General features: G+C 48.3%; 1 protein-coding gene across 1 annotated transcript in view; it reads right to left on the bottom strand.

The window, feature by feature from the left end:
- The window catches only part of Ppargc1b (PPARG coactivator 1 beta), a 32,045-nt gene continuing 19,830 nt past the window's right edge, over window positions 1-12,215 (bottom strand). The window contains exons 9-11 of the mRNA XM_048811878.1: window positions 10,084-10,300; window positions 8,372-8,526; window positions 1-7,497 (exon numbers count right to left, since the gene is read on the bottom strand). Coding sequence (XP_048667835.1) covers window positions 7,397-7,497; window positions 8,372-8,526; window positions 10,084-10,300 — 473 coding nt within the window. The 3' untranslated portion in view covers window positions 1-7,396. The remainder of the gene's footprint in view (window positions 7,498-8,371; window positions 8,527-10,083; window positions 10,301-12,215) is intronic.

Below are 12,215 nucleotides of genomic sequence, written 5' to 3'. Positions count from 1 at the left end.
TGTGGGTGGTATTGTCTTTTTAATCTCCATAGTGTATTTGTTAAGTTTATTTATAAGCAGATCACTTCACTATTTACAGTACATGAGCATAGAGATTCTACAGTTTTTGTGATGTAAACAATAACTCCACCGTGGGAGCTTGAGAAAAGAAGCCAGTTCTGAAGTATTTACAGACGTTAAAATAGAACTTTATACTCACAGAATAATAATACATAGAGCAATTTGGTTAAATTATCTATGAAACTATAGAATCTGACAATGTACAAATACAGGAAAACATTTTCTCATTTAGAAGGTAAGACAGATAAATCACACCAGAAATAAAATAGGGACGATGACAACCACAGGAATTAAAAGCAAAGAAGGTTTCTTCCTTGCCTCTTACGGATAAAGTATTTATATAAATAAGGACACAACCCAACAAAATGGAAAAAATATATAAAAATCCTCTACCAATTAAAAAAAATAGCAAAACTAAAAACTCGATTCTCAATCATTAGCAGTGTCCTTTAAAAAATTAAAGTTTAGCTTTCTATTATAAATAACAAAGCAGATGTGTCCCTCTGTGTAGGTGAAATTCTTGCACCTTTCTCAAGAAATGCATCAATGTAATTTCCACTCACACACTACACACACACACACACACACACACACACAGGTACAGATGTGTGTCCACGTGCATACGCAAGTGCACATGCACGCGCACACACACACACATACACACACACTTCACAAACACAGCCTTACACTCACACACCCCAGGCTGTAGTTACCTTTGTTGAGCTTCCTAATAAATAATGCCCCCTACAGTAGTACCCCTGGGGATGACAAAACCTCACAAGTTTAGCCACTCCCTGGTTTGACCCTGTCACAGAGCCAGGGAAAGCCCTGGCTCCCTATTGCTCAGAATTCTCTAGGCTGCATGGTCACACCAAGAGAAAAGGATTTTAAGTCCAAGATTTGGAAATGCTGGAAGGGACCATAGGGACCACCTTGCCCCATCGATTAAGGCTAGCTACAGACACCGTCTCTAGACGCCTGGGGGTGGGGAGAGGGAGCTTGTGTTGGTTTCAACATTAGCAGCTGCCTCTGGAGGAAGCAGACTCGCTAAGCCAAAGTTAACAACATGGCACAAGGAGGTGAGGGGGTGGGCGTGAATTTCTGGAGCAGATTGTACTGAGCTGGACTTCCAGATGGTCACCTTCCCCCCAAACCATCTGGAAATCCAGTGTTCCATTGCCCTGTGCCACATAGCACCCGACCACACTCCCCTTGGGATTTCCAACTAGTTTCAATCGGAATCAGAACATCCCTCAAGAAACAAAGTTGGGAATAGTTTATGACTTTGTATTCCTAACATAAATACATTGGACAAGAGTTTTAAATACAAGATACAAAAACAAACAAAAAAACCTGTTTGGCTATTTGGTGGACCACATCAAAGGTCATGGCCAGCACGCCCCCAAATCCCACCAATCCTCTTTGCTTGACCTGAAGGTATAATGTGGGCCACTAGCAGAGGTTCACTTAACAAGGTCAGCAGCTGGGCTGCCAGTATTGCAGTTACAGTAAACCCCTCCCGGGCACCTGGATGTAGGGTTCACTCTTATCTTCTCTACTCACAGGATACCTAATGCATTTCTCAGATTGCATGAGTCTAAGTGGCTGCTTCTAGAATCTTCTGACCCTGGTGTCACAGTGGGCTCTGAACACACAAACAGTTCACTCATGCCATTATATTTAATTCCCACAGTTGGAGCTGGAACCGCAATACGGCCAGCGCAAGGGATTTATTTGTCTTCTCTCTGAGTAGTGCTGATAGATACGGTCTTGGCCACTAGATGGCGAACGTGTATTGATAAGGCAAAGTGCTGAGGTGGAAGCTGACCAATTCCCTTCACAAGTACCCACTGAACAGGGTTGGCAAAGCGAAAAAGGAGGCTCTTGGGGAAACCTTTGATAAAAAAAAATCACAGCATGGAGGGGGTTCTAGCTATATGAACACCTCTTTGAGGAACTGTGGCACAGCATAGGCACTGACCACTGACAAAACCATATTTTACAGGCCCCCAATTTGGATAGTTAGATTTCTGTACTCCTGGATGTAACAAGCCATTCTTATGAAAAAAATTGCAGAAAGCTGTCCCCCTCAATCCTGAAGCCTCAGTCACTGCTGCTATACCATTAGAAACAAAAAAACAAAAGCTGCCCTAAACATATGCAGTGTGATCCGTGCCTCCTGTTGCCCCATATGTTTTACAATCATTTGAAAGAAATGTGTGAAAAGTGCCTAAGTTAAGCTGTTGGGGGAATAGTGTATTGCTAGAATTGTCTGAGAAGAGAGAAACAGCCAGTGGTCACAACAAACATTCAGATTAAAAGCTATTCGAAGGGGACAATGACAGGGTTAATGTGAGATTTGACATCACCACCTAACCACGCAGGGGAGAACTAAAAGTTCCTTACTGTCCCCACTAGAAACTATGGCTTAGATCTGTCCTGGGGAGCTGGCCTCCTCACGTAAGGCAACTCGGCCAGAACCATGTGGGGCCTGCTGCGGGCTGGCGACCGTGCAGAGAGCCCTTACCCTGGACCGGAACTGGGCTCGGCCAGAGAATGGAATTGGTTTCACAGGGAGTGATGAACTCCTCATGTTCCAGGATGGGAATGCACATATCATTCAACAGTCTCATTTGCTGGATGAAGAAGCAGGGGCCTAGGGCCACACCTTGGGGTTTCTTACTCTCAGATGGCTTATAGATAAATGATTTGCTCCATGAACCCATTTTAATCAACGGGGCTATTTTTAATCTTTCTACAAAATTAGGTATCAAGACCTAAACCCATCATTCCCTGTTTCTAGGGCTTCCAACAAAGGCTAGCAAAGGGCGGCTCCTCCTACTGGCTCCCTGCTGGGGCTGCCATCTTGGAAGGCCCCTCTGCTTTCCTCCCTCACACCTGCCATCCTGTCCCAATGCCTAGGACAGCACCTCACATGGTCATAGGAGACCTATATTTGCCAGTGCAGAAACATGGAGCCAGGCTGAAGTGTTGGAGTTTTCTCAAAGTGCTTTTATTGGTGAATGCAAAGTCAGCTTCTGCCTACTTCCTGGGTGTCCTGCAGCTGGCACCCAGGGCTCCCCTTTACCCCACGTCTGTTCTGGGTCAAGGGCACCCCTGTGCATGTTGACTTTTCCAGCTCACAGGCTCTCCCTCCATTTACCCTGTACCTCCAGACTCTGCAAACAGTCCTGGAGCCCATCTCCGTGTGCAAACACCTCAGGAACTTTGGGACCAGCTTTAACATATTGCACATAGATACTGGTTGGTTTCCTACTGCCCCATTGGGAAGAGGTGAGAGAGTCCTTCTTTGGCCAATGAAACAGTTTCACTTTACTTTGCTATTCTACATCCGATTTCTTTCCTTGGTCATATCTGACACTGGAATATGGGATTCCCGCAAACTGAGGACAGTTGCTAAATCTCAAATGCTAAGAAAAATACTGAAATTTTGACATGAGTAAGTCAGATGGACACATCTCTAGGTTGATTCTCCTTCCTGTTTGGGATGACCCAACTCTCAAGATACAGGCTCAGCTGACAATTCAGCTGAACTCAAGGCCTACGATGGATCATGGCCGGAGCTGTCCATGCAGAAGGATGGGCTTCAATGCCTGCCCTTCCCCTCCACTCACCTCCCGCACAGGGGCCTCAATCGGTATACTGCATGTCGAGGAAAAGTCACTCTTGAAAATCTGACCAGCAAGGCTTTAGGCCATGAAAGACATCAGGACTTGGGGACTCAGTCCTTGAGGCTCAGAGCATTCTTCCTTCCCACATTTCACTCTCGGAACCCTGCTGCTTTCCTGAGGCTCCATACTCCGGGCTACCAGATCTCTGGGCAGATGTAGACACCAGATAGGTGCTATCTGGCTCAGAGCAGTTTTCTGGTTGGGGTGGGGCAGGACGTGAGGGGGAGGGAGTGGGGGCCTGAGCTGCACGCCATCCACTCATATCCTTTACCTCTTTGATGCATTTTCCTTCAGTAACCAGAGCCCCCTAGAGTGAGGATTCTGATTCAGCCTTGTACCGACTGAGGAAGGAGATGGAAGAATTCCACTTAGTGGTTGGATCAGACAGTTCTGGAAAACACCAGCACGGCACAGAGATGGACAGTACAGCTTGCCCTGCCAGGGCGGCTGTCGACACAGTCTACAGGAAGCTGTTATGGCAAATTACATGTAAACATCATTGAGAGCAAACACTAGGACAGAGCTACAATGAGATGGTTGCCAATGGCAGCTGCTCCCTCTGGGTTACTCCTTAATTTGGTGGGAAAAAGACCAAGGTTGCCTCATCCTGGAGAAACCTTGGAGTCTCCTTGGTAAATAATACACAGCACCGAATGGGTCTTCCAGATAGAGGTTGTCTACAAGGCTGATCAATGATAGGCCTTGTTGCCTTTGTTCTATGGGATGACAAGCAGAGACTACTGGATGCCCTTAGCAGGCATCCTCTCTATCAGCAGCCCCCAGCCTGACCCTAGGCACCTTAGGGTCCAATGCCAGCCACACTCAGGTCCCTGTTCTGCTCAAGGATGTTGTCTAAGTGACTTCAAGTGCCCTATACTGAACTGGTGTAAAGGGGCAGCTTCAGCTGACCCTGAAGCAGGGGAGAGACTCATCTTTTGCTAAAAAAAAAAAAAAAAAAAAAAACTGCATTTCTTTAAGCTCAGGAACCACTGGCCCAAAGTAAAACCTCTGGCCTAGTGCAATGGAGGAAAAAGCAGACATGGGGCTTTGAGATCATCTGGACTACTTTTCCCGAACTCTGTGGCCTAGAGAGGAAAGAGGCTGAGCAAAGTTACCAAGGAAATTCTTGGTGGTGTCGGGACTCAGCCAGTTCTCCAGATGTGAATCTAGTGTCTTTCCCATCCACAGGGTGAAATCTCAAGTTTCCTCCTTGATGCATGCCAACTAGGTCTTAGTGGAAGCAGCAGCAGGATTTTAATTCTGTTTCATTCCATAACCATTGATTATGTGCCTTCCATGTGTGATGCAGTGAATGGCTATGAAGGAATTTAGAATGATCTGTAGAAAGTCCCTTTTTTGGTTGATCCTTATAAGCCTCGCCTTCTCTAAATATGTTCCTGTCTGCTTGCACTCCCTACCTTCCCTGTGTGTCACAGTAGAATTGAGAACCTGTTGCTGAGGAATGGCTTTAGGAAAGTTTTCTTTCATAGATTGAGGGCATGACAGACAGGTATTGGCAAGCATGAACCCTAGTCAACATATGGCTCTGTATGATTGATGAAAATCTCCAAAGACTAGACCAGGATATCGAATAGATTAAACTCTGATCAATTTGTAATGACTGCCCAGAGCACTGTGTTGTGGACTAATAGCACATCTAAGGTTCAAAGAATCAGAGTGCTATGATCCATTAGTTATGTCTGCATTGGCCAAGGATATGGGAATAGTTGTACATGTGCTGGGTATTTGCCATCTTGAGCTAGACATTGCCTTAACAGAAGTTAAGACTGTTAGAACTGCCTAATTCTCCCTCTCAATGTATTTTATAGAGAAGGAAACTGGGGTTCAAAGAGGCCAAATGACTTGATTCACGTGAGTTCAAATTCCCTATGTCTGCAAAAGCCATCTCCTCCAGCCTTATCTGGGGGCAGGGAGTAAGTTCACAACCCAGAACAAGAGAGTAGGCTCAGTTTACCTACTGAGGTATTTTTTTTTTTAAATCAACTACCAATCTCCAAAGACTAGGCCTGGCATTAGCAACAGATTAATTTGGCTAGTTTAGATTTTATGAATCACTTTCAAACTTTTTTAAAGTGGCAGGACCTTTTTCTTTCCCTTCCAGATGCAAAAATGTCCCAATAAATCCTGATGCATGAAAGAGATCAGGAGGAGTCACTGTATGAAGCAGAATCAGTGAGCTCATATTCTGCCTGGTCACAGTCTCCCTCCTGAATGGCTCCAAGGCACCCTTAGAACATTAAGCTGGACGTGGCTTTGACGTCGCTCAAGAACACAAAGTTTGAAGCAAGCTTGGAGAATGCTTGTTGATCCCCAGTCCTTGGGGCCTCCTCCTGCTCCCATGCCCTACCCCACCAAACAATGTTACAGGTGAAGAAAGGCAAAGGCAGGAGGATGGGCTGGCATCTGGCCCCCAAAGGATAACTGCTCCTAGCCTATCTGTTTATCCCACCACCAGGTATGTCTCAAAGCCCTGATGGTATGTCCATAGGCTGAGGTAAGCCCCAGGCCTGCTCAGGATCAGAGCCAATGGCATGCCCAAGCACGTGCTGGAGCTGGAGTTCACCCAGGGCTGGTAATGTTGAGCTGGCCCCAAAGGAGTCCTTAAGCCTCTCTGGACTGTTGCCCCATTGAGCTGAACTCACCTCTACCAGTGCCTGAGCTTTGTGTCTTTACCCAGCTACCACAGCAGCCTGGGACCGAGAATCAGAAGGCTGGTGTGGGTCACTGCTGTGCCTTCTCTCTGGCTATAGGACCTCTGGCAAGTCATTGTGCCTCACAGCACACTGCCTGCCTCTCCTGGAAACAGGTACAACGTGCTCACCCTGCCTTCCTCTCAAGGCACGAGGGTGTGAGCACTCACAGGCAGGCACTCTTCAAGTGTGAGCTGGACACTAGACAAGGGCTGTCATTGTAATTTGACCCAAATTGCTCAAAACAGGGCAAGGCTTGGTAGAAAAGATGGAGAAGCTTTCTCCATGGCTCCTAGTCATGGCTGCAGGCCACGATCCCCATGATTCCTGGGGATCAGCCTATCAGTTACCCAGCACCCAGGGCAATCTGGCCAGGGGAGCAGAGCAGCTCAATGGCAAACACCTCATGACAGTGCATAGTTAAAAATCAAGGAAGCAATACAATAATCCCAGGCACAGTACATCTGAGCCATAAATACATTATTTTAAGGATATACTTTTTTTTTTCTTCAATTAAAAATGAGTTTATAATCCTGATTCTATTCACAAGTGACAATTTCATCATCACACACTACAGACAAGAGATGTTATGGTGAACACAGCTGCAGGTCTACAAGAGGAAGTCAGTCGGGCAGGAAGGGCAGAGGGTGACTGACCCGGCACTTCGCGGCGCACCCAGGACAACCCGTCAGAAGCGGGGACTCTAATGTGGCAGTGGAACATCAACACCATGGAAACTCACAGACAGAAGCAGCTTTGTGCAATGTAAACATTGATCTGTTTTTTTTTTTTTTTTAAAAGGACAGCAGTTTCAAGTCTCTCACGCTCGCTCGCTCGCTCTCCTTCTTGTATACTTGTTTCTTTGAAAACGTAAACATATTAGAAGGGCCTTGTCTGAGGTATTGAGGTATTCCTCGAAGGTTAAGGCTGTGATCAATGCAGGCTCTGCTGGGCCTCTTTCAGTAAGCTGTCGAAATCCATGGCTTCGTACTTGCTTTTCCCGGAGGCGGGAAGGGCCTCTTCTGGATTGCAATCTGGGGGTCAGGGAGAGGGGGAGGCGTGAGCACCGTGGAAATGTGGGATGCCCAGCAAATCCATGCTTGTCCATGGCTCTGTGGAGCGGATTTGGCCCCAGGCATCAGAGAGCAGGGATGAGCCCTGGGCAGTGATCATTGATGCCATCCTGCTATGGTGTCTCTGCCACACCATCAGCATCTCAGAGCCTCCACGGCCCTGTTGTAGAACAAGGGGCCCCTGAACTAGGACATTCCAGAGCTCCTTTCCAGCTATGACATCCTAGAGTCCTCCTTCCTCACAGCTTCTTGCCCTTTAGTTTCCTGTTATTGAGTCACATGAGGGAGGGCCAGCAAAGCTGGGATCTTGACCTTGTGCAGACAAGGGAACCCAATCTTACAAGCCTCCTGACACTCACCCTGTACTCTGAAGCCCACTTCATGCTCTCCCCTACAAAGAATTCTTTCCTACACTGCACTTCTGTGTCCGTCTTCACCAATATGTACCCAAAAGGCAAGTGCATGATGATGGTATTATTATACCAAGGTCCACTAAGGGGCACAGCTACTGCCTTGTCAGGGGTCACCATGGAAAGCCCCTTCCTGGACCAAGGCAGCAGTGGCCCTGTGAGTTAAGAGGGCCAGCAGAGCCAGGGTTCCCAGAGGCCAAGGGAGATTCGACAGTCCTTAGTGCAAGTCACAGGACAGGACCCAGTGGGCCAGAAACCAGAAGAAAAACAACCTGGTAATAGATCAAGAGCTGCAATTATACCCAGTCAGCACACAGGGCTTGGGCACGGAGCCACGTCTAGAAGGGGCATTAGGTCAGGGTATCATTAGAGGAAGTCGTTGCCCCTGATGCTCTGGGTCTTACCAGATGTGGCAGGGTACTTACCATAGTCAGTGTATCTGGGCCAGCAGAAGTGCCGGAGCCCCCCAGAGCTCAGCTGGAAGGAGGGCTCATTGCGCTTGCTCAGGGCAGCGCCATTCCTCAGGGAGAGGGCTGCATGCTCAGAACACCGGTAGGTGATGAAGCCGTACTTCTCGCCTCTGGGGGGAAAAGACAAGGGGACCGTGTTTCCAGGCTGGCCTGGTGGACATTGTCAGAGCACGCATTACAAGAAAAACAGAAAGCCACAAGGATCTGCTGCCCACATCACCCAGCCCCCTAGTCAGAGAAGATGACGTTTGCTGGGCTGATCTCTGCTACATGATAATGAGAAGATGAGGTCATTGGTTGAATGTTTGTGAGGTCAGGTGTGAGGCACGTGTTTGGCTCTTTAGGTGACCCTGTAAGGCGTGTCATCTGCACCTTATCATAAGGAAATCACTTGCTGGATTCAAGGAGCTACTCAAGGGCAAGCCACAGAGCAGGGATTCAACCCAGTCCTCCCAAGGTTAAGGTCAGTGCTCCAGGCACTCCCTGCATCTCCCACTCTTGCTGCCCCTGCCCCTGACCTGTACCATCCTACTACTGTGCCATTCCCACCCACAGTAACTAAGGGGCCCGACTTCTCCACATCCTCACTAGCACTTATTTGCTGTTTTTTCAAGCCATCTAATGGACATGAAACGTGTGACCGAGAAACTATTTCCTTTGATACTGGGGATTGAACCCAGGGGTGCCTTCCCACGGAGTAACATCCCAGCCCTCTTTATTTTTTTATTTTGAGGCAGGACCTTGCTAAGTTACTAAAGTTAACCTGGAACTTGAAATCTCCCTTCCAGAGTTACTAGGATTACAGGTGTGTGCTATCATGTCAGTAAGAAACGGTTTTATTATTGATGTTCTTCATTATTTTTATTTATTTTGTTGGTACCAGGGATTCAATACAGGTGAGAATTGAGACAGGGTCTCATTAAGTTGCTGAGACTGGTCTCCAATTTGCAATTCTCCTGCCTCAACCTCCCAAACTGCTGGCATGACAGGCACTTGCCACCAAGCCAGGCACTCATTATTATTTTTAAGTCACAATTTAAAAATGCTAATAACTTAGTTTGCAGGTATAATGGGAGATAATTTAGAAAAATTTCAAAACTGATAGTTTTGACATCTCAATTGTACATTCATAGGCAGCCTGTTCTTTTTGCAGTTTCCCTGACAGACGAAACACTGTTTCCCAAGTGAATGAGGAAAAACCAGAGCTGCCTGCAGAAAGGAGGCCCAGTATTTCTACTGCAGAGGAAGGAAGTGGTGTGAGTGGCATCAGGACCAGGCAGGGCAAGGCCCCTGTGCAAGTGTGTCTTCCAGCTGCCAACGGCTGTTGTCCTGCACTATCTCCAGGGCAAAGGCCCTGGAGTGGACACATGGGTTTCAGTTTTGTTTTTTCCAGGAAGGTGCTGCTCAGTTAACTTGTCTGAGTGCCCCCAGAAGGAGAGTAACAGAAAGAATAAGCATGCCTGTCATGGGTGTTCAAAGTTTAGACAAAGGAACACATGGGGACTGCCTGGCACGTAGTAAACCCTCAGCCATTACTGGCTGCATGACCAATGCTGCAGGCTAAGGTTGGATGTTGTTGCATTTGTTACACACAGACCTTCTCAGGTGCCTCCTATGCACCCAGCCCTGGATGGGGACCTGAGTCTGACCTGCCTGCCTTGACTCACCTCTTACTTCTTGTCAGCACCTGACACTCTACAATCTCGCCAAACACCTCGAAGCGCTTCTTCAGCTCTCGGGAGCTCATGTCACTGGAGAGATTTCGAACGTATACCACGCGGCCTTCACCCTGCTCGAGAAGGGGGACAGAGAGGGACTCGGTCATGGTCATTGCTCCCATAGTCTCCTCATCCCTGTCTATGCCTGGCCGAGCAGCAACACCAGCTAGAATCAGAAAGAGGACAACACCAGAGGACCTGCCCTTGTATGGAGCAGGGGCTGTGGCGTATGGAGGGAAGTGGCCTCCAGAGGGAGCAACTGTACACATGAAGGCGGCCAGCAGAGGCTGGCTGGGAGGGAGGGGGCTTATCACCCTCAACTGAATTGCACATTAGGAGCTTTCTCGCTCATGTTTGGAGTGTGACAGAGAGAAGCTGGGTGGAACCACAGGACACTAAGGACGAGTTAAGAGCCAGGTGGTTTTGCAGGGGTCACAGCGGGCTGGAAGGAAGGGGGCCTTAGGGCTATGACAGCCACCATTGTCTTTGATTTTTTCCTGCAGGGTAAGGTGGTTGAAGCCGCAGAACAGATATTGTGACAGAGAGTTCACCTCTAGGAGAGCTTGGTGCTATGCCAGTAGGTGCTCAGAACAGCCTGGCAGAAGGAGGGGGTGGGGAAGCCCAGGCTGCAATCTCCCTCTTCCCCTTAAGATCTGTGATTTGATCTGGTTGAAATCACTGCCTGGACACCTGTGCTCCTGTAGGCAAAAGAGCAGAGTGTGGTTTGGACACACTGTATTTCTCCAGGAATAGGCCATACTCAGCACTCCTCTAGCCACCCCACCTGGACACCCATAGTGTCCAGATGGCAAGAAAGAAAAGCAGGCCTGGGCTCCACAGCAGAATCGTGACAATGGTCACAGGAACTGTAAGCCTCATACCATGACATGTCTGCGTGCAGCTCTCTAGAGAAAGCCCCTCCTCCCAGCCTTCTGGAAGTTTCTGGCATGCTTAAAGCCCTTTCCTGCCCCCACCCAAACATTCTGCTCCTGAGTTTTGCTTGTTGCTCCTTTTCACGCCCCCAGACCTGGCTCCATGAGACCCCTTCTCCCAGAGACCCCTTCTCCCCAACCACTCATGCAAATGTACCTCTTAATAGTCCAAACAGAAATGTAAATTTCAGACATTTTAGACACGATGTTAATTTCACAGTGCTTATCCCAATCCTTAATTCCATTGCTTTCTCCTTCGTTTACAAGTCTATTGACTTTCCCTTCTGCCCCAACCATGTGATGAGGGGGCCCTTGTCTGTTTTACATGTTGATACTGCCCAAAGCATAGGCTGGCACTAGGCTTGTCAAGACAGAGGCTTGTCAAGCAGGGGAGGCTTGTCAATCATGGGCTAGAGAAGATGCCATGCTCAGCTGTGGTTGTAAGCACTGCTTGCACACAGCTATGCACCTCTGGGGCATGCATCTCTGGTGTGTACCCTGCTCCCTGAAGCACAGCATCCAGTAGGAGTCATCTGTCCTTTTGCATTTCTGTCCTACTTTCCCTCCCTCCTCTCTAGTGGTACCACACAGCTGGCTGGCTACAGCTCCCCACTGCAGGCTACTGATGGATCTTCCACAGCCTGGGGACAAACTCTGGGAGAAGATCAGGGAGGTGGGTAGAGAGGGGGGAAGGCTCTCTTGGTCTTTTCGCTCTGATTAAGTTGGGGGAAACCTTAGGAAGCACCAAGCCCAGCGTCCTCATGTGCAGATGACAAAACTGAGGCTCAAGGAAGATTAGGACCTGTCCAAGATCACACAGAGGGTGGTGGCAGGGCTGGCTTGTGACATAGTCAGCCTGGTTCTGCTTCCCACTACTCCACCTCTCCTCTTGGCCTCCTCAAGACCCCTGAAGCTAAGCTCTAAATCGCCACCAACTGTGTACCTCATGTCCAGCCTATTGGCTGAACTCTGCCTGGTTGCCACTTTTAATAGCCTTAGGTGACCCTGGTGATATTCAGATGAGAAGATAAAACTGTGTTCTGTGGGCCACAGTCCCTTAGTCCAAAGGCAGGGGTTGAAGGCTGAGCGGCTCAGCGCTCTCAAGCCTGCTAGCCCCATTTGCTCAGGGCTCCTGGGGGCTCGGGGGGG

This window comes from Marmota marmota, unplaced genomic scaffold, assembly GCF_001458135.2.
Source record: "Marmota marmota marmota unplaced genomic scaffold, marMar, whole genome shotgun sequence".
Lineage (NCBI taxonomy): Eukaryota > Metazoa > Chordata > Mammalia > Rodentia > Sciuridae > Marmota > Marmota marmota.
This window is presented reverse-complemented; position numbering and strand designations above follow the sequence as displayed.